Source organism: Buteo buteo, chromosome 11 (assembly GCF_964188355.1).
Source record: "Buteo buteo chromosome 11, bButBut1.hap1.1, whole genome shotgun sequence".
Taxonomy (NCBI): domain Eukaryota; kingdom Metazoa; phylum Chordata; class Aves; order Accipitriformes; family Accipitridae; genus Buteo; species Buteo buteo.
In genome coordinates, this window is record NC_134181.1 from 14023158 (window position 1) to 14049316 (window position 26159).

Here is a 26159-nt window from a genome sequence, read left to right on the forward strand (position 1 = left end):
CATCATAGTGGCCTGTGTTTTGCTTTAAAGTAAATGAACTCTTTAAGAACTGGGTGCTGAAGTTTGGGGAAGAAGGCAGCTTTGTATTGGTCAGGCAGCAATTGGCAGCAGTGGTCATGGTGGTGTGGGATGACATGCTGGCTGCAGTTAACACTGTTATCTCCAAATGCAATGTTGCCGAATATCTCAGCCAGTTGTTCACCATTTGTTTCAAGGCACTTGTAAGACAAGTTTGTAAGTAGAAAAATGTGCAGGTATGCCTTCTTTTGCATGTAAAAACAAGAAACTGCTCTGATAATTTAATTTTTCCCCTAAAATAAAGACCTATCTGTGTGTATGTGGTGAGGTTTCTCGAAGTTGAGTTTTAAATGGTGAAGCTTTAAACTCAGAAGTTGCTATTGTATACACTTGATTAATTTATTTCTTCAGGTGCAATTTGCCATTAATGAATTCAGTGTACTTTCCTGCCTGGAGTGCAGGGCAGTGATTATTGTTCTCATCATTTGAAAACACTTTTTCAGTGACGTGAAAGACAGATGGAAGTGAATGGTAAGTGCGCATTCCTTACCCTGTCATAGTTTCATAATGGCAAGCCTCAAATAGGCCTGGCAGGACAAGGGGTAATGGCTTTAAACTGAAAGAGGGTAGATTTAGATTACATGTAAGGAAGAAGTTCTTCACTGTGAGGGTGGTGAGGCACTGGAACAGAGAGGTTGCCCAGAGAGGCTGTGGATGCCCCGTCCCTGGAAGTGTTCAAGACCAGGTTGGATGGGGCTTTGAGCGACCTGGTCTAGTGGAAGGTGTCCCTGCCCATGGCAGGGGGGGTGGAACTAGATGATCTTTAAGGTCACTTCCAACCCAAACCATTCTATGATTGAGATCAGTGTTTGTTCAGTTTCATTGACAGATTACACACACTGCAGCTGGCTTTTTAAGACTTTACATACTCTGTATGTCCATTTTAAAATACTATTTTTATGAAGGCAGTTACTTCTATTGGCAATTTTCTGGTTATTTCACAAGTTAAATTCACTTTTTCCAAAATAACACACTGCTAACAGCAGCAGATGATTGAATGATACAGTAGGATGGAGCCTGCTTCTTATAGTCAGCTGTTTGAACCCAGCCACGAAAGAACTTGACATCTGATTGTAAAGGAGGCCATAGGAAAGATGTTGGTTTCAATGAATTTATAACAGTATCCAGTATTTAAACAGATCATTAGCAGATTTCACAGACATTCATGAAACCATTTCATGGTTTCAGACATTTATCGTGACTCTTACTTTACAGGTATTCATAAATTGGAGCCCAAATGTAGGTAATGAATTGATTTTTATCACTCGTATCAGTGTCATAGCCATGAATGGAGCTTAAACTATGTGAGTCCTAGGCCTGGACTCTATGTTACTCTTTTTCTTAGGGTATTCTTTCAAATGTTTTTTATTACACACTTAGAAATGATAAACTGGTTTTAATTACGATCTTTCAGACTTTACTGTTTTATGAAGGGGGCTAGTGTCATATGGGTACCAATAGAAGTTTGGTCCAAGTAGTGCAGAGTTCTGCATGGGCCAGTCTAGCTTATGTTAAATCCTGCTGTCCCTGAGCTCCCGGGAACCTTTAGACTCTGTGTCACAGAGTAGCATGCTTTTAGTCATAATAATAAATTTAACTTCCATAGATTTTCAGATGACTGAAGTAGAACCAGGAAGTGAATTGTATTGTTGGTTCTCTGTATCATTATTTAACAGATTTGATGGTCATGGAACTTCTTGGCAGATGGCAGGTACCTATTTTCAAAGTGATAGCAATAGGTTTGCAGTTTGGTCTGAAACACGTTTCACTGCTGGTAGTAGAACAAGAACAGAACCCAGCTCAAGCGTTCATCTCAAGTGAGTTTGGACATAGGAGAATTAGGAAATAACCACTTCTGATTGAGGAGACCCCGATACATAACAAATGGGGGAGAATGATCATGGCACCCCACATGGTTTTGTTTGTATTTTAGTGGCTTCTGTCGGTTCATACTGTTGAATGGTGCAGAAGGATCAAATTCCACCTTTATTGCTCTGGCTACAACCCTATGTTATTGTATTGAGATCACCAGGATATTTGGTTTGTAGCCTTATGCAGGGATTTGGGCAAGTTAGAAGAACCCTTCAGCAGATTTGATCATCTGAGGAAAAGACCAGCTGCATGAGAATGTATTAATATCAATCTGTTGCTGTTCTTGGGTAAGAAACATGGTTGTCCACTGCTGCTGCATCCCTTGTTGGTACTGGAAACAGCCACAGGCAGGGGATGGCATCTTCTGAAATCCATTCTAGCTGCATCATGTCAGGGCTGAGTGTAAGGCACAGCTATTGCCTAGGAAACGAGGTAACACTGTGCCAGCAGTTTTGGGAAGCAGCTGAAAGAATCACTATGGGGAGATGTACATATTTATATAAAGAAACCATCTGTGATTCTGGTTATTAACCTGGTTTGGTTATAGATGTGACAGCATCAAGCTAGATTTTCATTGGCAGATGGTGTATTTTTAGTTAAAAATTCTTTTTTTTTTCCTATGTGGTGGGGTGGTTTGGTTTTTTTAAGCTGTCTGATTTAAAAATAGAAAGCAAGCATGATTGTAAAGTGTTGTGTTAGCAAAGAGAGGGCATTTTTTAAAAGAAAAAAAGCAATCCTGAATTTAAACATAGATTAGTAATTGAGATATGCCATCTAGTGGCAAAGAGATTATTTCTTAAATTCGTTTTACTGAGACTGCCTCAGTATGTGGATAACACAGTTATCTTTCTCCATTAAAAGTAGGGGTAACTTCTTTTTTTGCTAGTGGTCTGTTAAATTCCTGGCTTTGCCAATGTAAATTCATTCATTTACAAATATCAGCCTAGCTACAGACTAGATAGAATTCATATACATTCCCTGATGAAGTTGTTTTTGGTGATTATCATATGTGAGCTGTGACTGCACAAATATTTACTGCAGCTGCATGTCACATTTAATTATAGTGAGAAAATGCACAATCAGGCAGAGGAGGGCAGTTTTACCCTCATGATTACTGAAGGACAAGTGGATTTTGTGAGCTGAGCAGCAGCCAGTTTGCAAGGACTGATTAACCACAGGTGAATTGGTGAGCCAGTAAAGAATAATTGCTTGTTTTTCAGGAGGTTGCATTTCTTTGTTCAATCACCTTCAAGTCTGCACCTGTAGTAGATCTACCTGCGCAGCCTTTAGAGTGGTGCTCACCTTGACTGGCCCACGTGTAACTGCTGCTCATGCGGACCCTGCAGGACCAAGGAGTATTTGGCTGTGAAAAGTTGCTAGTCATTGTCACAGCACAGACTGCCTAAAGGTCCCGTTCCCAACAGCATCGCAGAGGCTCCCAGGCTTGATCCACTCGGGGAGCAGGAGAACTGCAACGGAGGCTTTGAACTAAGGGTGGGGAGCAGGGTGCTAGGGTGGTGCACCACAGTGGCACACCATGGTGCCTGTGACACTGGCTAACTAGTTGCTATAGTTCTTGTTAACTGGAGGTTTTACAGGGTTTTGGTGAGATCCTGCTGTGGAAGAGGGTTCTCTGTATTGACCCACTGACTCCAGAGTGCACAAAGAACTGTAAAAGCAGAACAATCCTGAGATCCTGTTAACTGACTGATGATGAGTTTACAGCTGGCAGTGAGAACCTAGCCAGCCACAGTAATCTGTCCGAAAGGTGGTCAGGCAGAGAGCTGCTTTGAACCTCAGAGCTGAGGTTCTGCAAAGTACATGTCCCCACGAAGGAGTGTCTGGTGGCTTGTGGCTCAGCCTGTTTACATCATCTTTGTCACATCAGCTCTCACCTCTTACTGCAGTGTGAAAAGTAACATGGATTAGCATTACGTGGGCAGTTTTTCTAAGGACAGCCTCTCTCCTTCCAGGGCTGCACACCCGCACCTATGGAGGGCTTTGCTGGGGAAGAACATTCCCAAACGAGACAGTCTCCATCTCTCTCAAAGAGGTCTCCCGTGGGCTGCTGGCAGGAGGGGATGCTGTGCAACTGTGGTGGGTTAACCCTGCCTGTATGCCAGGTGCCCACCAAAGCTGTTCTATCATTCCCCCTCTCAGCTGGACAGGGGAGAGAAAATATAACAAAGGGCTTGTGGGTCAAGATAAGGACAGGGAGAGATCACTCAACCAATTACTGTCATGGGCAAAACAGACTCTAGTTGGGGGAAATTAATTTATTGCCAATCAACCAGAGTAGGGTAATGAGAAATAAAACCAAATCTCCAAACATCTTCCCTCCACCCTTCCCTTCTTCCTGGGCACAACTTCACTCCCAGATTCTCTACCTGCCCCTCCCAGCAGTGCAGGGGGATGGGGAATGGGGTTTACGGTCAGTTCATTACACGTTGTCTCTGCTGCTTCATCTTCCTCAGGGGCAGGACTCCTCACACTCTTCCCCTGCTCCAGCGTGGGGTCCCTTCCATGGCAGAGAGTCCTCCACAAACTTCTTCAACATGAGTCCTTCCCACAGGCTGCATCCTTCAGGCACAGACTGCTCCAGCACGGGTTCCCTGCGGGGTCACAAGTCCTGCCAGAAAACCTGCTGCAGCATGGGCTCCTCTCTCCACAGGTCCTGCCAGGAGCCTGCTCCAGCATGGGCTTCCCATGGGGTCACAGCCTCCTACGGGCACCCTCCTCCTCCAGCATGGAGTCCTCCACAGGCTGCAGGTGGATATCTGCTCCACCATGGACCGCCATGGGCTGCAGGGGGACAGCCTGCCTCACCATGGTCTTCACCACGGGCTGCAGGGGAATCTCTGCTCCGGCACCTGGAGGATCTCCTTCCCCTCCTTCTTCACTGACCTTGGTGTCTGCGGGGTTGTTTCTCTTACATGTTCTCGCTCCTCTCTCCGGCTGCTGTTTCTGTGCCCCCTGCAACTTTTTTTCCGTTTTTAAATCTGTTATCCCAGATGTGCTACCACTATCACTGATGGGCTCAGCCTTAGCTGACAGCAGGTCTGTCTTAGAGCCGGCTGGCATTGGCTCTGTCGGACATAGGGGAAGCTTCCAGCAGCTTCTCACAGAAGCCACCGTGGTAGCTCCCCTGCTACCAAAACCTTGCTGCACAAACCCAATACAGCAACTCTCTGTACAGGGGTCCTCACTTGCCAGGGGAAGCCAGTGGCTGCCATTCCTTTGTAGGCTGCTGCTGCCAGCGCGGGGCCTCCGGGGCTTGACAGCAGCAACACATTCCTCTGCTTGATGAAACAGCATCCCTCGCTATCACCTCTCTTTTAATTGTTCTGGTGCTTTCACATACACATACTTCTGGTCATACAGCATTTATACCCGTCAAAATTTCTGTCAAAAACTATGCAGATTCATGTGGAAATTCAGTTTTTCCTGTTGCAGCAGCTCCAGTAGTGCTCACTAGTGAAATACAGGCAGACTCAAGGGTTTAATCCTGCGTAGCTGCAGCGGTAGGACCTGCTGAGCTCAGTCTCCACCAGCACCGGTGCACCCAAAGGATGTAAAAGCTCTTATGGAGAAAGCACTAGGTTCTCAGAAGGGCTGTCATTGCTTGACCAGCTGATGTATAACTCCAAACTAATTGAATAGCAGACTTTGAGCTGGGTTGGAAAGCTTTTAAAAAACCAAAGGCCTTTGCATTGCAGTGAACTAAAGCTATTAGCTCCTAATTAAAACATGAGGTTTCATCTTTACCTTTCTAGAGATCACAGAAATCTATGTATTTTTCAGGCTGTAAGCCAGAAATCAAACATTCATCATGTAATTGCAGTAAGTGTGTGCTAATATTTCTCATTAAGTGTGATTTATGAATTCCAGAAGAGCCTAAGAGGTAAATATATAAAATTATTCTGAAGTCTGCAAAAATGAAGGCATTCATTTCTTTGGATGACTGTTCAGCAAGAAGGATTTAGGCAAACATGAACATTACACCTTTCAACATTTGGTGAAGACACTGCATTTGAACATCTGTACCTTTGCAATTCCCTCAAAATGGTGTGGTTTCAACTAGTGTCACTGCTGATCTTCCAACAAAGACAAAGCTTCAGCTATCAGCAGGTACAGCAGCATGGCTTGGTGGAAAGCCCATTTTGCTGGGCCTCCGAAGAGGTATCGCCTTCGTCGGCTCTTCGGCTTGTTTGCTGGGTGACCTTGAGTAACTTCCCATCTCGTTCCTGAATGCGTTTTTTGTTAAATGCTTTGCAATCTATCCATAGGAAATGGTGTGTTACAAAAATGCAATAGCACTATTATGCAGCTAACCACTCTTTGATCCTGCAGTCAGGACACAAGCATCGAAGAAGAAAGAAGGTAGTAAATGTTAGTACAGGTTCACAGCAATCTGGATGAAGAGATACTCCTAGGTTGTGAAATGTAGCTACTTTGTTGCAGGGGAATGAAAAATTTACACTGGTGGTTGACCTTAACTAATTAGACCCTGCACAGGAGTGTCTAACAGGATGCAAATGTTTTGTATTCCTTATTTCCTGCTCAGCCTCAGCAGGCATGAGTGATTTAGGGTGAAATTAAATCTTTCCTGTGCTCTGACATGTTGCTTCAGAGTAGAGCACTCTCAGATATTCCCTTGTACGTGTAATCTGAAGACAGCATGAAGGGTTTGTTATTTCTGTATCAGTCAAAGAGATATGAGGAATAATTTTGTAATTTGGGGTCAAAACTGATCTAACAAAAGCTTTAAAGGTCTTACTTTTACCTCACCCCACTGCAGCTCCCTCAACAGCACCTTGTGTTGAGATATTATGACAAAATAATTGGAGAATCACCCAGCTGAGTCAGAATCAGCTCCTGAACACTTACAGAGAGAGGAGGGTTCCCAGTGAGAGAGATCACAGACCTGGGGCAGGTGTGTGTTTAGCCTCCACATACTTCCCCAGGCACCAGCATTCCCTCCCAGCTGAAGGACATCCATGTCTGCTGCTGAAGTGTGTGATCCAGTGGGTAAACTGGGTGCAGAACTGTAGGTAAGCTCATTCTTCTGATATTTGTATGGATTTCCAATGTGATTTTCTGTTCTTGCCCAGCTAACTATGCTAATGGATAGTTCCTCTAGATTTCTGCCCTCTCCCCAGCAGGCAATTCTGCTTGATACCAATGGAAGTTTTCTGCAAGAAGAAAGGAGGCCAGGGCAACTCTGACTTTTGACTGCCATCTGCATTTACTCAGACCTCTCTGGCTCTAAGAATCCTACTCTTTCAGGCCAAAATGAGGGGGCCATCTAACTTTTCTACCTTGCCCTTCCAGGTTCATTTTAAGTCCTAGATAACCAGATTTTCAAAATCCTAAGTTAAAGACTTGCTCCCTTTTGGAGCAGTGAAGGATACAAAAGATGCAGCAGCTGAATGTAATATTTGGGCTTGGGAGAGTTGGAGTGCAAGAGCAGCTGCTTCAAATTACTCAAGAAAGCAGGGGACAGGACAAAACAGTTCAGCAAATACTGCATTAAAGTGAAAGACTTGCTGGAGTATCAGTAGGAGTTAGCTGCCTGCTCTGTGCCTGTCTGTGAGCTAAAGTTCACGCAGCAGACTGACCAAACTGCAGTTTATTAATTGCTTATACAGGAACAAATTCAGTAATAAAAAGCTAAATAGGGCACTGGCGAGGCAGGGTCCGGGATCTGATTTTGTTGGTTTCCATAAAAGGGGTTTGCTTGCTTTTTCCCAGCCATTCTCTCCAGGAATCTGTGTATAAAAATATTTGTTCCATAACCACAGTGAACAGCCTCCCATCGCCTGGCAGCTGCCTGCATACTTGAGGCTTTCTGCCGTCTCTGAAGTTTAACTCTGCAGGAGCCTGTACTGCTGCTGATTCTAATCCTAATTTCAGGCTTTCATGTCTCCAGCCCAGCCCCACGGGACTGGGGCTGCTGACAATGGCAGCAGCACATCCCCCATGAGTATAGGGCGAAGATTAGCCTTCACGTTGTGCCACTAATGATAAGTAGCAATGAGGATAATAAGGAGCACTCTCATAGTGCTTTACGTCTTCAAAGTGCTCTGCTGATACTGACTAATTAAGCTGCCACGCAGCCTTGCGACAAAGGTATGTATTTCTACTGTGCATAATTTAACTGTACTGTATTGTTATGCAATAAACCAAAATTGGATGGTGTCTTCAGATAGCAAGCAGGAAATCATTTCACTAACTACTGGCTGCTCACACCCCCACAACTGAGCCAGCTTCAAAGCTGCCCCGTGTCTTTTGGTTAGCCTTAGCGCATCTTTGGGAACCTCAAATATTCATGCAAAGCAGCATGATGCCAAGTGTTTGTGCCAAGTGTTTTTTGCAGCAGCTCAGTTTCCACCCTTGCATATGGCCTCCACCGCCTTTTAACCCTGCCCGGAGGATGCAGTCCCATTGCCACTGAGTTAAACCCAGGCACTGCTGTGCTTAACTGAAGAGTCCCAGTTTCTGTGCTGCTGGCACAGTGTTGTAATTACAATATGGTACTGGTGTGTATGGGTTGCAAATGAAAGCAAGGTGGTGTGGTTTAACCCCAGTCAGCAACTAAGCACCATGCAGCTGCTCGCTTACTTCCCCCCCACCCAGTGGGATGCGGAAGAGAATCGGAAGGAAAAAGGTAAAACCCATGGGTTGAGATAAGTACAGTTTAATGGAACAGAAAGGAAGAAACTAATAATGATAATAATAAAATGACAATGCTAATAAAAGGATTGGAATATACAAAACAAGTGATGTACAATGCAACTGCTCACCACTTCCTGACCGATGCCCAGTTAGTTCCCGAGCAGCGATCCGCCCACCAGCCCCACTCCCCCTAGTTTATATGCTGGGCATGACGTCACATGTTATGGAATATTCTTTGGCCAGTTGGGGTCAGCTGTCCTGGCTGTGTCCCCTCCCAACTTCTTGTGTCCCTCCAGCCTTTTTGCTGGCTGGGCATGAGAAGCTGAAAAATCCTTGAATTAGCCTAAACACTGCTTAGCAACAACTGAAAACACTGGTGTGTTATCAACATTCTTCTCATACTGAATCCAAAACATTATACCAGCTACTAGAAAGAAAATTAACTCTATCCCAGCTGAAACCAGGACCCAAGGTCACACCGTGCTGTGCTGACACGTCAAGGAATAGAGCAAATGCTCTACTTTATGGGCAAGGTTTCAAAGCCTTTCTGGGCAGCGAAGCCACCTGCCTGCAGCATTCCTGCACCTGCCGTCAGCTGCTAGCATTGATGTGAGCCAGCGGTCAGTAAAACGGTAGGTATTGGTTAGTATCAGTAAATGCCACCAGAAGAAAGATAACCCTGATTATATAGTCACAGTGCTGGGCTCCGAGTTACCTATTTTCTCTCAGGAAAGAGCTTGAGGTCACTGTGGACAGATTTCTGACAATACAAGGTCAGTGCTTGGCAGCAGGTCAGAAAGCAACAAGAAGGTTAGGACAGATGAGGAAGGGAACTGAGAAGGCGGCAGTAAACGTTGTTAGGTCACTAATAAATCCAGGTAGCAGCTACATCTGGAATAGTCTATGCAGCCTGCTCAATCCGCTCTGGTTAGTCCTTTTGGAGCCAAAAAGAGCATTGGAGAGCTATGAAGGATACAGAGGATAACACGGTATAGGAGGGCATCTGTGTAAAGGGAGATGGGCTAGTTTAAAATTGTTCAACCTGGAAAAGACACTAATGGGGAGAGCGTTGGTCGAGGCTGTGAATGGCACAGAGATGAACAGGAGGAACAATGCCGTGGCATAGAAGGCAGGGTGCACCCACTGAACTGGCAGAGGTGAAGGGAAGTGCTTGTTCACACGGTGTAACAGGGAATTGTGGAGCTAATTGGCACAGGATGCTCTAGGTGCCAAAACAAAAGTGTGTTCAGAAAGCGATTAGGCAGATTGATGGCAGCGAGGACTATTAAATGCACTGGTCCAGAATCAACCACTGCCTCAAGAAGTTTCTCACCATGGGCTGACAAGAGACTAAAGCAGTGGAAGTGTCGCTCTGTAAGTGCTTCTTACACGCCGTTCCTCATGATTTTGCGGTAGGTGAACTCTGGCTCTGTTTAATTAATACTGCTTTCTTATGTTATCCCAAGCACATGCAGCACATAATTTCTGCAGTGCTGTGCCAACATATGTGCTACTGCTAGTAAAATATGATGTATGTGCTGCCAAAGCAATTGTGTTCTGAAAACAGTGTGGCACACTTTGTATTGTACAAAAGGGTTTTCCTGTGACAGGGGAAGACCTGCCTATTTGCCTTTGTGCCTCTTATCCCACTCAGGAGTGGAGCCTTCCTCCCTGAATGCTTTCCCGTGTACAAACAAGTAATTAAGCAGGGGTAGGAAACCCTCATCTCTCTTGGTCCATCAGTTGCAATCAGTTATTTCATGTTCTCAAAATTGCAATATCAGCTTAAAAATTAAACCAAATGTCTTTATTGCTTGCACCAAGCACAAAATGACTCCATGCCACCAGAATCCAAATCGCTAGACAGTATTTTTAAAGAAGGAAATCTAAATCTCCTTTATTTACACCCATGTACAGTGGAAGTTGTATTAAGATACGGTCATGATATTGCTTTGTTTTGTAGAAGGGAAAGTTGTTTTATAGAGAGAGATTACATGGGTCATATGCTGATTGAAATGTTCCTCGTGTTTTCTTTTTGAAAGTTTAAGTGTTCTCACAGAACTGATTTAAACTTTATATATAAAAAAAAGCTCCTTCTCTTCCCCTGTCTCACTGTACTTCCCAAACCTGCAGCCAGAAAACCCCCAGTTTGCAGAGGTACCTGTTGTGCAGGGCTGTTCAGCTGGGAGGGATGCCCTGCCCGCTGTGCTGTGTGGCGGGCAGCTCCGGCGTGCCCCACGTCGCAGCGTGCATCCCACCGGCGTAGCTGGGCAAGCAGGCCCCAGGAAAACCTAGCCTCCGAAACATGAGAGACGAAGTCTGGTGGGGGAGGATGAGCAGGGAGGAGAAAGTTCAAGTGCTGCTGGGTGGGAGGCAGAGCTGTACTGGAGGTCATCAGCCTGGTGCGCTCCAAACAGCTTTTAACACCACAGCTGGTTCTGGAGCTGCCTGTGAAAGCTTGCATCTGGGGAGTGGCATTGCTCATGTTCGGGTAATGACCAGTTCCTCTGCCTGCTCCCGATGCAGGACCCTTCCACCATCTCCCAGAGGGAAGAGGACCTGCAAGCCTGGGGGCTCATGGGTTGCCCGGGTGGTTCTTCTGAGTGGTGAGGGTGCTGAAACAGGGGGAAGCTGTGTGGAGGAGTAACCCTATTTTTACCGGTCTGTCTCTAACTTGTAAGGACTAAATCAACAAACATACCCTTTAGAATCCCTTCTGTGACACAGCCGTGTGCTGGGCTTTGGCTCTTGCATGTCCCTGAGGAGAGAGAACGTCAGCTGGCGTGAGGGATGCTTGCTTAGTGATTGCCAGGCTTCTTGCAGCGCTGCTGCTCCAGGAGGGGCTGGCTTTGGGCGCCAGGGGTGTGCTGTGAGGGGCTGCCCTTGCTCGGGGGCTACACCAGCTTGCATTACAGACCCTGTTTTTATGTAGGTAACGTACCTCTAACTGCTGTATTATAGGGACAGCAGTGGTACTGCTGAAGTCTTGAAATAGCAAAGTGTGACAGGCTCCATTTGTCATCTTCCCTAGATCAACACCGTAGCTCTTTACCAGTGGATTTTGTAGAACCTCTCGTCGTTAAGGCTGTTTCCTTGCAAACAGATGGCTGCAGCGTGTGATGTCCTGAGTGCCTGTTGGGACCCAGCACAAATACAGCGGCTTGCTCAGCCTGCTGGCGTTGTATCTGCCTTGAACATGCTACCAGTAAGATGAACAACTGCAGCTGCAGCCTGATAACCCTGCAGGACAAGTCCTCCCTGGCATGGGATGGGCGTGATTGACACCAGCCTGTCTCTGTTGAGGTTTGGGGGGTAAGACGTCTCCCCTGCATGAACCGCAGGGGAAAGCTCTGCTGCAGAGGCCCTTGCAGGGTTAATGCGCTCCTCCTACTGCTCCACTGGGGTGATACAGTAAAGACAGCTGTGTTAGGAGAGCGTCAGGGAGAGCAGCTGGATCCTGCCAAGCCGGTGAAAAACAGCCTCTGCTCTCAGAGGAGACACACCTGCAAGTGGTGTGAGGCTCCCTCCTGCCGCCGGAGCTGTGTGGGGGGAAGATGCTGGGGCAGCTGCCCTGCTTCTGTGCGCCCAGCCATAGGGGCTGGACTGGAGTGCTTGCTCTGGGCACCGCTGGGGAGCACGGCTGGGCAGCAAGGGGCATGTGAAGTCTCAGGGGAGTGTATGAAAGACCTTTGGACTAAGCAAGCCACGCACAGTGAAACTTTGCTGAGCTGCCTGGCTCTTAGAGGCTGGTCAGTAAACAAGTGTGCTCAAGGCCATTTTTTGGAAGGAGTTAGGGACTCAGGTTGGTTTGCCTGAAACTTGCTGCTGAGCAAATGCTCATCAAGTCAGAGACTTTGATGGCAAGCAGGCAGTTGTGACCTGGGTGCTGGTGGCTCTGGTTCGTGGTTTTGCTTTGCCAGCTCGCGCCACAGTATGAGCCGTTCAAGCCATTTGAGGATGACTGTAAGGGGTGCTCCCTTAAGCACTGCTCTCCTGCGCACGCTTCAGGGCACGGGGCTAGTTCTGCAGCTCCGGCACCGTGCAGAGCTGGTGTGCTGCACACAGGGTGATGTGCAGCTCAGCCAGGCTGCTGAGAGGTTCTCCCAGCACACATGCTTGCCCTCACTGCCTTCTCGCAGCTGGGCCATGCTCCATAAGGCAGTTGTCACAGGCTAATACCGATGTGGCGACGTGTGTTAGGGGACGTGGTTCCTCCTGCAGGCTTCAACAGGAGGGAGAACAAATCCGCAGAGAGGCCTCGGTATCACACTTTTCCCCCTGGTGTCTCTGGAAGATTCTTTGTGTATGAAACCATAACAGTCTGGTTTTACCTTATACGTAACTCTTCTGATAAAAACCACGTGTGATTTTTTTTCTTTTCTTGTTGCTGTCTGTTAGAGGAAAAGAGGCCTGTCTAGCCCTGAGTTAATGCTTTTCCCTTCTCAAATCTGTTTTTTTTTTAAGGTTCTCACCAAACGCATTGTATTTAGGACAAAAAATGAGAGGCTAGACAAAGCTCAAACAGGGGTGCAGCGTCCCCTTGCTCTGTGGGGCAGCCCAGGCAGCGGGATCACTGCCAGGCAGCAGGATCACAGGCAGCAGGATCACTGCCAGCAGCAGATGCTCTGCCCCAGGGTAGTTTGACCATGCAAGAGAGGGCACTGCACGAGAATGCCCTGCTAAAGCAAAACCTCATATCTAGTTCTCCACCTCCTTTTTCTCAGCCCTTCCTACAATAGCAAACGGGGGAGGTTGTGTAACTCACTCGTGGCCATGAACCTCTCGATAAGAGGTTTATGGAAAACCTGCTTATGGTTTATTTGCATTTCTAGGCCTTACTGGAAATTAAGTCAAATGCCAACTTCAATGGGAGTCGCTCAGTGTTTGCCAGTACTCAAAACCGCAGCCTCCCTGCCTGCCTCGTCTCCTTCAGCTGCCACCTCGGGACTGCAGCACCGACTGCTGTGTCTGTTCAGAGGTTTTACAAACAAGTGCGTGGGCAGGAGAAGCTCCTTCCCATACTCGTGTGTGGCACTGGGGTTTCTCCTGCCTGTGACATGCAACATAAAGCAGACCTGGCTGTGTGTTGCCCTGCCCAGTGCTTTATACCATGGTGTGCATGCAGCCTGTGCTTCCCTGGCGTGCAGCACTCGTCCCCATGTGCTCTGGAGAGCATCTCTGGCGCTCCGGTCTTAGGCAAGGGTTTCTTGGAGCTCTTTTGCCATATTGTCACCATGGAAGTGACAGGAGTGTAACATCTTCTTCCTGCCAACACCTTTCTTAAAGATCCATGGCCCGGAGCAGAAAGAGTCAGAAACAGAAGCCTGTATGTTTTGTTGGAGACACACCACTTCAAAGCTCAGCAGTAGTGGGACCATCTGTGCTCCTCAGTTCCTCCTGCTAACCAAAAATCCCAGGCTGAGGAACATGAGAAACTGCCTTGCCACAGTAGTGAGTCGGAAGAGGCCGTGGGCTGTGGCAGAGCCAGAACTCCTGCTTGGATAAAAACTGAGTGTTTGAGTAACTGGGAGCAAGACTCCAACTGAGAAGCTGGCTCGCTTCACCCTGCTGCCTCTGAAGCTTGTGAACTGCTGAGTCAGCACTGTGCTTTGGAGTTGGTGGTGTGCCTTGGCTGCGTCTCGGGATGGCAGAGCACGTGTTTCACTGAACCTGTTTGATCCTTTCTTTTCAGCTTATTGACAGAGCAAATCTCCCTGTTACCTTTCCTTTGACTTTTGTGATTGGCTGCTACAGCAGGGCCATCCTCTTCCTCACCTTCCTACCGACTTTGGAGAGCAGAAGAGAATTGCCTCACTGCATTGCCCTTAATTCTGTTTTGCTGTCTCTTTGCTGGAGAATCCCCAGCAGTTTCAGCAGGTCTGATGCTAACATTCAAGTTTTGCTTTCCATGTTCAGTGCACTAGTGTTCTCGCTCCTGACAGCTACTGGGACTGTCCTCTGGCTCTTGTACACGCAGCTGAAAAAGAACCATTTTGCTGAGGGCCAAAAAACGTTTGCATTTTTCTAGAAGTGCCTGGGCTCCAGTTTCTGCTCGAGGGAATGGAAAGAGCAGCTTCTGGCCAGTCTGATTTCCTGAACCAGCACACCCCAGGGTCAGGCAGTGCCAAGGCTGGTGTGCAGCGGGGACGGCTGCACGGTGCTCTGCCCTTTGTGCCATGACACCCTCAGGCAGGGGCTGAGCAAGGAACCCCTTCTGGCAACCTATCCCCACACATCATGTTTGGGAGCCTTTCAGGAGGAGGATGTGACTCCACAAAATCCCCAGCCTGCAGATGTTTTTCCAAAGTGAGCAGTCAAGATACCGCTCTTTCTAGTCGCATGGGTTTGCAAACTTTAATGAATCCCTGGTATAAGACATTTATTTAGCTCAAAAAAGAAAAAACCCAAACCATCAGGAAATGCCCCATTAATGCTCTGGAGATAGAATCTGGCTGGAAGACTCCAGGCCAGACTGTAACAGCACAGCTCGTGATGTAAAACCCATGTGTTAGCAGGCCAGATGCCAAGAGCCCCAGGCTCTAATCCCAGTGCTGAGCTCCCCAGCTTGGCTAATAAAAGTACAGGATGGGGGTGGGGGGAGAGGCTGTGTTTAAATTTCCCCATGTTTTCCTGGGCAGGCTCCTTTTACCATATGCATTAACAGTTTAAGAGTCGCTAGGTTACTTGGGGCTTCCATGCGAAATGTCTTCTCGAACCTGTGGCAGCTCCAGCCTTTCCGGGTCTCCCCGCTTGGCAGCAGCTGTGGCACGATACTGACACTGCCTGCACGGCTGCAGAGCTGGGAGCAACACCGAGCAACTGGCTAGCAATAGGGAAAGCTCTGGGAGAAGGCACTGTAACGCACACAAGGCAGCGTGCATGTAAGAAGCCTGTGGAAGTGCAAGTGCAAGTGCTCATGCTCCTCGGCTCCAAAACACCATGTTTCAAAATAGCAGTGTGTGTATGTGATGCGAGTCACCCTGATTCTCAATTATTCACAAGGGTGTTGCAGCTTTTCCACCCTTGACTCTTCTCCATACCCACCTCCTGTAAAGAACGGGGATGCAGCAGTTGCTGGAAGGTGTGTACATTTCCAGAAAGGCCACCAACTACAGTACAACATGCGCTGAAGAAAGGGGCTGGGTTGTTTTTGGTGGAGTTTGTTTGTTTGGTTTTTTGTGTGGAATTTTTTTTCCTGCTGTGATCAAGAAAAGCTCTTTCTCAACAAGAAGGCATTTGCTAGAGGCGTGTCTGTCCTTCATTAGTGGATAAAAACAGTTCATAACTCTTTCAGGGCTGATAATAGTAAGACCTTTGGACACTAAGATAAAGAAAAGCTGATCTCTAAGAGAACTAAGGAGTAGGTTCAAAACTGGAACACATTTCTGGAGCCAGTTACTAGGAAGAAATTGGGAGTTTCACCTCAGGAGCAGGGAACTGAAATGCCAGCTATGGACATGGATTCAGCGGCTGGACTATTTTTGGCTTGTGAACCGTTCTAATGGCTGTTTATTTTTAAGGTCATTTTGTGTTTGCATAGCATGTACACCCTTCTGGTGGGTGGGAGGCATTATAAAAACAATCACTGCTGCACAGAGTTATGAACTAAGCTTGGAGAAGGATGGAGAAAACAGAACTTTGTGTACTTATTGCTTTAAAACCCCCAAACATCTGCTTAGGTCATAAGGTTTGTTGACCCACTCTAAGCTGTGCCCCCACCGGAAAAATACCGTTTCAATTAATACAGACTACCGCAGGGGATTGCGAAAGACTTGGGAAAACTCAGTCAGATGATAACATGGTATAAATAGAAAGGAAGCATCAGATTTGGCCATTTTTTTTTCACCCGTGCTTACCTTCAAGCAGTAAATAGAAACCCAGAGCATTCACCCCACGGCTGAGGAGACAGAACTCACACTGGCTGGCCAGGCCTGAATCCCAGCTCTCGTTTAAGACTCTTGTTAAATAACAACACACTTTATTGTCATACTTTCCTGGCTTCTTCCTGTTGGCCATATCTTTATTCACACACAGTCAAGTAATACAAATTCATTGGAACTGTGGCAGTTTACAAAAGACAGTTAAGAATGATTACTTTGAACTGAAATTTAAAAAACACTAAGTCTGGCTGTCTGGCAGGGAATGCACTGTTTGGAACAGGTCACGGTAGGGAAACAGTGTATAACATTGGCAGTGTACTCCCAGCCATGTTCCTTTTCCAGAGCATAAAATACACAATACAAAAATATACTAAAAGTAGTAACAGAGTTTGTAGAAATGTCTGCTGCAAAACAATTGCTGTTGTCTGATTTTCAGTATATTTACTCCCACGCTACATTATGATAGAATACTTGAATAAACATGGTTTATTTCTAACTTAGTTTGAACTTCAAAGTTGATCTCAAGTTAACTGTAAAGCCTTGGGCTCCAGTCCCGGAGGTACATAAAGGACCTTAACTTTGGACTCATGAGACCGATAGACGTGAGGTGAGCCCACAAGTGAGCATTCAATGCCTTGGGCTCCTGCTCAGGAGGGAAGTGGAAGTGCTGTACTTCACAGGATCTTAATTTGGAGCATTTTCCTGGATTTTTCAAGACTTTTAATGAGTCTTCCCTGGGCTATCCTTTCACCTGGTAGGCTTGAGTTCATCAAGTTGCTGGTAATCTGGTGGAACGGCCTGTTTTTGAGATCTGGGGCTCTGCACTTAGTTGAGTCAAGTGCAGTAAGTCTCTCCCTTCTTATCTCACTACTCTGTATAACTTTACCTGTCGCGTTCCTCTTTCCTTCCTCCCTCCTGGCCCAGTACCACCAAAATGGCCTCTTTCCATGCGAGAGCACTGGATGCTCCAGTGCTTTGCTAAGGCTGCTCACACCGAGCCTTGTACGAGCTCCCTGCATTCCGACCACCATTCCCTTAGTGTTTCCAAAGTTGAGAGACCTGGGTGCAGAAAGGGAAGCCTGTGCCAACTTTACCATGCAGGGATAAGCGGCTGTCCCCCCAGGCTGGCACGCTTGCAATGACAATCTCTGACATAGATGCCATGCTGATGGAAAACAGCATCCAGAGTGCCTCTTGCCATGACAGAGGAATGCACCGCTAGCAGGCAAGCATGTTTAACTCCAGGATTTCTTGCTCCTTGTTCTCCCAAGAGCCCACCTCAAAGCACCTGAGAAAAGAAGTTTGTATTGCTCTGTTTTTGCAGATGGAAAGACTAAGGCACTGAAGGGTGAGCTCATTTGGCCAAGGCTGATCTGCAGGTCTCTGCCCCAGTCCGTGCTCTTCACTGAGCTGTTGCTCTCTGTGCTCGCGTTGTGTGAGACACGTTCTCAGAGGGGTAAGCCCATCTCTGCTCCCCAAGCAGACACCACACACCTGGGCCAAGATCCACCTTCCTAGGCACGGCCTCCAGAGAAAACATCAAGAAGGACAGGCATTGGAGGCCAGAAGTTGGCTTCCTAATGTCTAAATGCCACCGACTCCCAGGGAGGTCAGCTATGGAAAGATGACCAAGATACTTCTGAGGTATAAAACGCTGTGTCTGCTGGCCACTGGTTGGCTTTGTCGTCGTCAGACTTGTCGCTGTCATCGCCACTGGAGGGTTCATAGCCTGGGATGGCAGAGCGGATCGGCTCCAGCCGCCTGCCATCTGCCTCCTTCTTCTTTTCCGCCAGCAGCTGCCTGTAGCACAGGTTGCACACCCTCAGGGGCTTGGGGGACAGTCGGGGCATCAGGAACCTCTGCCTGGAGCAGTCTGCACAGACGACAAAGCCGCACTTGCGGCAGTGGTGCCTTCGGGTGAGTGTGGAGAACTTGGTCTGCATGCAGCGCATGCAGATGTCCGTCGCCTTGTCGGGGATCCAGGGGGCTGCATGCTCCGTGGAGGGCTGGCGGCCCGTCTTCATCAGCAGGTGCCTGATGCACTCTTCCAGATGGCTGATCCACTCCTTCCTTTCTGTGAGGGAGGCCGCGGAAACCACAAAGGACTTCTTGGAGGTTTTAATCATCCAGCGGTTCTTCATCTGCAAGGTGTCTGGCAGCGTCTCCAAAGTGACATCTTCAAGAGGAATGATGTGCTGGGAATTGTACTTCCTTTTGTTGATGACTATGCTGCCATAGACAAGGATGTCGTTGAAAAGGAAGAATATGCGAGGCTTCGGTTTCTTGCGGCATTCTTTGGTTAAAATCCCTTCTCCTAGAAGGACCCTTCCCGGCACGGCTAAGGGCTGTCCGGAAGCCCCAAAGCAGTTTTCCACAGCAGCAATGCGCTGACTGTTGATCTCAGTGTTTGCAAGGTGGTCCACCATCTCCAGCTTGCTCTGAAGAGAGGAAAATAAAAAAGGAAGTGGTGAAGCTGCAAACATCTGCACTGGGGTGAGGCTGAATAGCACAGGTGAGATGCTCCTAATGCCACCTAAAGTTAGGATTAATCTCCTTACCACTCCTCACTTTAGTTTGTTACTTTTTAAAATTATATTTTCAAACTTTCTGACCCCACTTTGTAACAGCCCGGTCTATACTGGGATAGTTTGGTTTGCAGCAATGGAAGCCCCTGAAGACAGAGCCAGCTCTTCCATTACACCTGTGCTTTTTACCAGTATAACTGCATGCCCACAGTAAAGGAAGCCAGTTAGTCTGAACCTGCTCTTAGGCGGCTATAAGTACTTGCTCAGGAGTAACCATACTGTGACAGCTGAAGGATACCAGGACCCCTCTCTTTCTATCCCTCTTGATGCTGGGGGCTAACTGATGCTGGGCTGGACACAGGCTCAGGGAGGATATCTGTGGTCTTGGGAGCAAGCCTCCCACTTCTGACTGCACACCTGCTTTCTCGAGGATTAGTTACAGACACACGCACCTCACAATGCCATTTTGGGCCACAGCTGAGGCAGGAACAAAATAGCACGGTATCACTTGTTCCCGCTGGTCCTTGCTGTGTGACAAAAAGGGGGGAAAAAAAAAAAGAAAAGAAAAAAAAGCACCCACTATGTGAATAAACCCACACAAACCAAGCGCTTCCTCCATTACCACAGTTAAGCCGGGGCTGCCGGTGCTTCTAGTTACAAGCCACATCATTCTGAAAATAGTCTGACCTCTGCTGAAGGGGAAGTGGAAGGCAGCACGCTCATCCCTCCCCCCAGCTCCATGCTCTCCTCATACAATCTGGGGTTTTGATAGTCTGTTTATTGTTTTTTTTTAAACAGGAAAACCTAGATAAGGGTAACTCTGAAGCAAAAGCAAACGTTTGCTATGGGTAGTTTGCAGTAAGGTAAGTGCTCCATGCTGTAGTTCGATTTTTCGTTGCACCTAGCCCCTCCTGCACTGGGGTGCTGCCCCAAGGCTGTCCGGCCACGGGAACGTGAGTCATTTCCTCCTCCAGCGAGGTAGCTCAGCCATCATGAGGCAGCTCCGAGATCACAGGGATGTGTGTCGCCCTGCTTGCTGTTAGCAGTTCATCACTAGTGAACATACAATCGCTAATGCAGAGCTGCCCTCCATCATTTTCCCCATTTTCCTTGTCCAGAGTCCCTGTAGCCATGGAGGCTGGAGGGGAAAGGGAGGAGGAGGAGGACAGCACACCTGGTCCTGTGTGTTTGGGACAATGACGATTCACATTCTGCCCTTGCCCTTCACCCCAGATCATCCCTTCGGTACGCTAGAAGGGAAACCACAGAGCCGCTGCTCAAGGCTGCTACACGCCATCTAACTCTTACCTGAGCTATCTGCCAGACAGACTGGTCAATTCTTCTGAGTTGCCAGAATTTTCTTCTCTAGAGCAGGCCAGTGTACAAGGGCACAAAGCTAAGATGCAGGTTTAGCCCCAGGAAGACCCAACTGAAGTGACCTACCCCGCAGAAACAGCTTTCACAGAGAAGTGTAGAGTGGCCAGCGCTCCTGAACAGCTGGCTTCTCGGCGGCCTCTCTCAGACTTAGAGGGAGGGTTCCAAGGCCTCCAGCTTCCTTCTGGAAGGATGCGTATCTTCAGGGCCTTGGAGCACCGGAATGGACTTGATGGAGTTGGACAGTGGTAAGCACATCCACTCACGTGTGTGTGCTTCAGCGTGGAGGGCAATTTACAATTAACCGCAATGCTCCGGCCGGGGGCTGTGCTGCAGCCAGCCGGTGGGAATCCAGGGGCCTGACACCATCAGCCGTGGCTGAGGTAATGCCCCAACTGACCTGCCACTTCAGTACGGACGCGCAGAAGTTGTGCGAAGGGATTTATTACTTGCCGCCAGGAGAGGAGAAAGCCTCCGTTCCTCTCCTTCATCTGTCAGACCAAGTGGGCCTGCGCATGGAAGGGAGCTGCTCTGCTGCAGGACATACATTCCAATCTATTCTGAATTACAACAACGCAGCATCTGGTTTTTTTCTCTCCCTCTTAAATACACAAATTAGGCTGAAGAACAAGCAGGGCATACTATCGTCCACAACTGAACACCAAACTCCCTAACTATGAATACCCAGAGTCTCACCTATCCTGGGATGTGGACTCTCAGGGTTTCCTACAAACAACTCCATGGATGGGGAGCTTTTGAGTGAAACAGGAAGACGAGCACACGAAATAATAAAGGAAAAAGAAAAACTGAAATTACAGCTTGGGAAGTTTGGTGTGGAAAGACTGTGAATGCAACAAAACACTGTCAAGAATTTTTGGCATCAGCAACACCAAGTGGGATAAACCAAAGCAGTTAATCCTGCTCCCACCAGTCTTGCTTCCTCATGTGTCTGGGTTATGGAGCCCCAGCTCTTAGCCTGCTTCCTTTACTTTTATTTTATGTATTTTAGAAGCATGGTCCAACCTCTTAAGCAAATACGGTACCTCACACTACTCGTAATTTCTAGGGATCTCCATGTACTGGATCCCAGTGGAGATGAAAACGTTTTATCAGATATAAAGACGGTGCCTGCAAAGAGCCAGGAAACATAAGCTCATTTTCAAAGAGGAGTGCAAGCCCTGCTGCTGTGAAAGCTTTAGCTGTTGCATTGATCTGGGCACCTGCATAGGCCAGCAAGCACTTGGAATTGCTGCATGGAGCAAAGGGAGAAGGGGCTGTACGGGGGACGGACACAATCCTGCAACGTGAAAGAAATGAAAGTGAGCTCTCATTACCCATCACGCTTCCACCTGCAGGGTACGTCCTTATTCCTCCACCCTCTGGTTTGTTACCCAGTTAAAATGCCACGAGTTAACCAAAGAAAAGCTAACTCTGTTCTGGGAAAATCTTCCCTGCTAAGACTAAAAGTGTCAGCTGCTGCTCTAGCCCAGGGTTATTTCCTGAAGGAGTTTTCCCGGAGAAGCAAAAGCAGAGCGTTTTTCTTCCATCTCTCTCCTGTCAGGCATAAATGGCCAGAGAACAGCACAAACACATACTAAGCAGTAAAAAAGCAGGAGGGCTGGGATGCACATCGCCCACCTTTAGACTTGGACAACTAACTCCATCCCTCTATGAGCTCCCTTTCCCGTTAGGGGGGAGGAGAAGCATCAATCTGCAGAGGGTGACTCGCTTCATCGCACCACACACAAGATCAATCCTGCCCTGAGTTCTAGATAGCGCTCAGCTTGAGTAACCGCATACAAACCAATTTCATGTTAATATTGTGACTCACTGCAAATAATACTCAGTTTGGCTTCGGAATGGAAGTACTATGTGAATTTGGTAAAGATATGTGAATTTGGTAAAGTCTCCTTTACTGGGAGGTGAGAGCCCCGCCCTTTGGAACAACAGTGATGAGAGATAAAAATGAGGATATAAATTCTAATCTATTTTATTCATTTTGGTAAATATTTTTTTCCTGTTTGTTCAAGTTTGTCCTGTTGGGTCAGTAGGGTCACGGTGCTTATTACCAAGTGAAACGTATGCACATGTGCCACGTGCTGCAGAAGCTTACACAGCTGAAATGAGAGTGGGAAGATGTACTTTAGTGGCATGATACTCTTCATGGGAGTTTTTGGCATGGCAAAGTTTGGGGTTGTTTTTTTCATCAAGATCTGTTGGTTCTGCGTGTGATCAAATATTATGCAATGAATATATACTCAGTGAATACGACTGATATTCAAAGGAAAAAAAATACTATTTGGCACTCCACTCCAGAGGTAAGCAAGCCACATCTTTTAACAATGAGCACTTGTTCACTTGTGATTATAAACAGCCATGTTGATGCATGCCAGGCAAAGCATTTCAACTTCAGCTCTTGGGTCAGCGAGTCCAGGGTATGTTTTTCAAGTCTGTATGGATCTAAGGCTTAGGCATAGCAATGTAGTGAGCTGTTCTACCTGATTCTAGCATTCTTGCTGTCAAACAGAACTGACAGTCTTGGTATCCACTGCATACCACATGCAAGGAATGGTCCATGAGTATCGGCGCACTGAGATCTGACTGTTGAGGTCTGCCAGCAGAAAGTGCCCTAAGCCTCATCTCTCTCTGCAGCTCGCCCTTACTTGCTCTTTCTACTTTGCTTAGCTGAGAAGTCTCTCCTGGAGTTATGGCTGGCATAAGCTCTTCCTCACCAAGCACAGTAAGCAAGATGTAGCCATGTTTTAGCCTGAGCAGGCATTTAGAGCAAGAAAAACATAGTTCCTCTCCTTTTCCTCCCAGAGGGGATTTCAACTTGCCTCTCCCTTTTTCCCAGCATGCTGTAACTGCTGGGCCACTGGGGGCAAGAGGGGCAGGCTCTGGCAAGCCCATGCTCATGAGGAACCCAACTCAGTACATGTACACTTTGGGACTGACTGTCACGTTAGGCATTTGACTGAGAAATGCCACCAGTCCCCGTGGGATTTGGACTAACCAAGCTACTGAGCTTCTTGCCACTGTTGCTCAGCATGCCCAGGACTTGTGGCACGTAGGGCCAGAACAAGGGGACAGCTGAGTAGTGGCTTTTGAGGAGCTCAGCCTGATGCTACCAAAACCGGCAGTTGGTAGCCCAAGCTCAGTTGTGGCTCTTGCATGTGTCACCCAGGCTCAGAGGCATCCAAGCAGCTTTGTACAGAAGGAAGGAAAACCTGAAACTAAAGAGCCTCAGCCCCCTCCTCTCCGTCCACACATACACACGTCCTCAGGCAGTGCATCAAGGTGGTACTCCACAGGCACCTCCTGCTCCCCACTCTGCCGCTCATCAGCATCAACCTGGTGAGCAGCCATAAGGAAGAGACGTCCATAAGGAACTCTCGGGCGCTGGGGCTGGAGGCGACAGGACTAACGTAACAGCATTTGGTCAGGCCACCCGTTACACGCTCAGGCTGGACAAGGGCTCATGACAAATGACGTACACAGGCTTGCTGGTGAGGGTGGGTAATCACCAAGGGAAGAGGTTAATTCTGTGTCTCTCCCAACGCCTGAAAGCGCCCGTGCCTTTTAGAAGAGATGCACGGCCAAAGCTGGGGGACTCCTCTTAGAGTTCAGCAGTGGGATCAACTTCTGTGGCTTTGGTACAGCGTCAAACTCGGTAACTTAAGAGTGCTTTCTAAAAACACCCCAAATCGTCACTCTAACCGGCACTTAAGCCATGCATAGACATCAGGGTGCTGCAGAGCGGCGGGGGACGATTCGGTGCCGACCGGCCCCCCCGCGAGCAGGGAGACCCGCGGGTGGGCGCGGGTCCCAGGCGGGCCGAGCCCTCCCGGCGGCGAGCACAGCCTCCCCCACCCCTCTCTCCTACGGCCGGCGGAGCGGCGAACCGGCGGAGCGCAGCCGCCAGACCGCTCCCCTCCCGCCGCGCCGGTCCGGCGGTGGAAACCCTCGACTCTTCCAAAACTCTCCCTCTCCGCACGAGCTGCCCGCCCAGCCGCCGCGCCGAGCCTCCCCGCAGCCCCGCTCGGCCCCGTACCTCCGCCGAAGGGCCTCGGCCGCCTCCGGCGAGCGCTCCCCGGCCGCCCCGCGCCAGGCAGCTCCGGTCCGCCGCCTTCCCGGGCTGCGCTCCCGCGGCCCCGCCCACCCCCGCGCCCGACGGCCAATGGGCGCCACTGGCTCAGCGCGCCGTGGGGGGCTGCGCCTCCTCGCTGGACGGCTGCCAATGGCGGAGCGGGGCAGGCGGCGGAGGGCGGAGCAGGGCGCCGCCAGGGGGCGCCGGAGGGCGGCGCAGCGCGCGGGTGGTGCCGTTCGCTGTTCGCCGTTCTCCGGCGCTGCCTCGCGGTGCCGGCGGCCCTCAGCGGCTGTGAGCGGGCTGGCGCGGGCTGTGTGGCCCTTTCAGGCGCCTTTGGGCCTTTCCTGCCGCCTCTCCTCGGGCGGCGCCCCGTCAGCGCTGGGGCTGGCGCCCCCCGGGGCTACTCCCGGGGCGTCCCTTGGTGTGGCCGTGTCTCCCCGGTGGCTGCTTTGCCGCGGGCCGCCGAGCGCCCCTCCTGCGTGTCGCTGGCGTGAGGGTGGTGGGACGGGTGAGCAGAGGCCGTGGGTGTTCCTCGGCGGGTGTCCCCAGCCAGAGGCGTGGGAGAGCCGAGCTCTGGCCCTTGCCTGGCACTGTCAAACAGTCCCCGGTTCCCTGGGCCTGCGCTGATCTATAATTCAGGTGCTTGCTCACTTTCTGTAATAGCTTTTCTATTTTTAATGGGAACTGATGGACCTGTCAAGGTATTAGAAATGTTTTTTTTTCCCCAGGTTTTCGTTTTCTTTGGTAATAATAATGTGGGCTGGGAAGCTCGTGATCCACTTTAGAGCTAAAGTGCTTGGGCAGTCACAAGAGTTTCCACAAAGACCTTATTTCTTCATACTTAATGTTTGTGTCAGATGAGCAGATGAACGAGGACATGGACTAAGTTAATTGCAGTAGGTGGCTCCTTGGCAGTGTATGAGGGAGGGTTACAGAGAGGTCCATCGGGTCGTCAAACAGACTTCTGAAAACCTGGGAGAAGAAAGCTCACGGCAGAGAGCAGGCTGCTGGACTGAACAGTGCTTTTCAGGTTATTGCTAGGGCTTTAGTGTGGAGTCTTTTCTGTCCTTGTGTGAGAGCAGGACTGAGTCGTCTGTCGGTGGAAGGAGGGGCAGAGCCTTTGCAGAGCATTTCTCACAACTGGGAGCTGTTTTGTGTTGAGCCTGGGCACCAGCCGCCTCCATCCTGGCTGCCTTGCGAGCAGTCTTCTAGGCCTGGGGAGATCTGCCCAGCTGAGAAATTAATCCTCAACAAAATGCTTTTTTTAGGTAAAGCTAACTAAATATACAAAGCACTGAACTAAATATGTTAGAGTTTGTCTCAGCTGCCAGAATAATTCAGATCTAACCAGCCATAGATTATTACTCTTAAACTGTTTTTTCCCTACATGCTAAAATTATTCTGAATTTCCTCTCATGTTACCCTAACCATAGTCTTTATCACTGAGATGTAGTACTTTGTTTTATTTTTGTTGTTGTTTCTCAATATGCTCACCTGGGCAATAATCATTACATGTCGGCCAAACGTAGCACTGTGTTAGCCAAACAGCCTGGGATTTGAAGGTTGTTTCTACTTTCTCCCTCTTCAGTCAGAAGTGGAGGTGTGCTCAGGCAACTGCTGCATGAGGCAAGGGAAGCCTCGAGGTACAGGCTGGGCGTGCAGTCAGTA

The 26159-nt window shown here is 48.6% G+C and overlaps 1 protein-coding gene across 1 annotated transcript; it reads right to left on the bottom strand.

Moving 5' to 3' along the window:
• Positions 1–16581: 16581 nt before the first annotated feature.
• Positions 16582–24548, bottom strand: PLEKHF1 (pleckstrin homology and FYVE domain containing 1). The gene is made up of 2 exons (XM_075040142.1): positions 24456–24548; positions 16582–18943 (listed from the first exon to the last, which is right to left on the bottom strand). The coding sequence occupies exon 2, from the start codon at positions 18929–18931 to the stop codon at positions 18116–18118; it is 816 nt and encodes a 271-aa protein (XP_074896243.1). The 5' UTR covers positions 18932–18943; positions 24456–24548; the 3' UTR covers positions 16582–18115.
• Positions 24549–26159: the final 1611 nt, after the last annotated feature.

Excerpts from the sequence above, each read along its gene's own strand:
- PLEKHF1 (XM_075040142.1), bottom strand. The coding sequence starts at position 18,931 with ATGGTGGACCACCTTGCAAACACTGAGATCAACAGTCAGCGCATTGCT.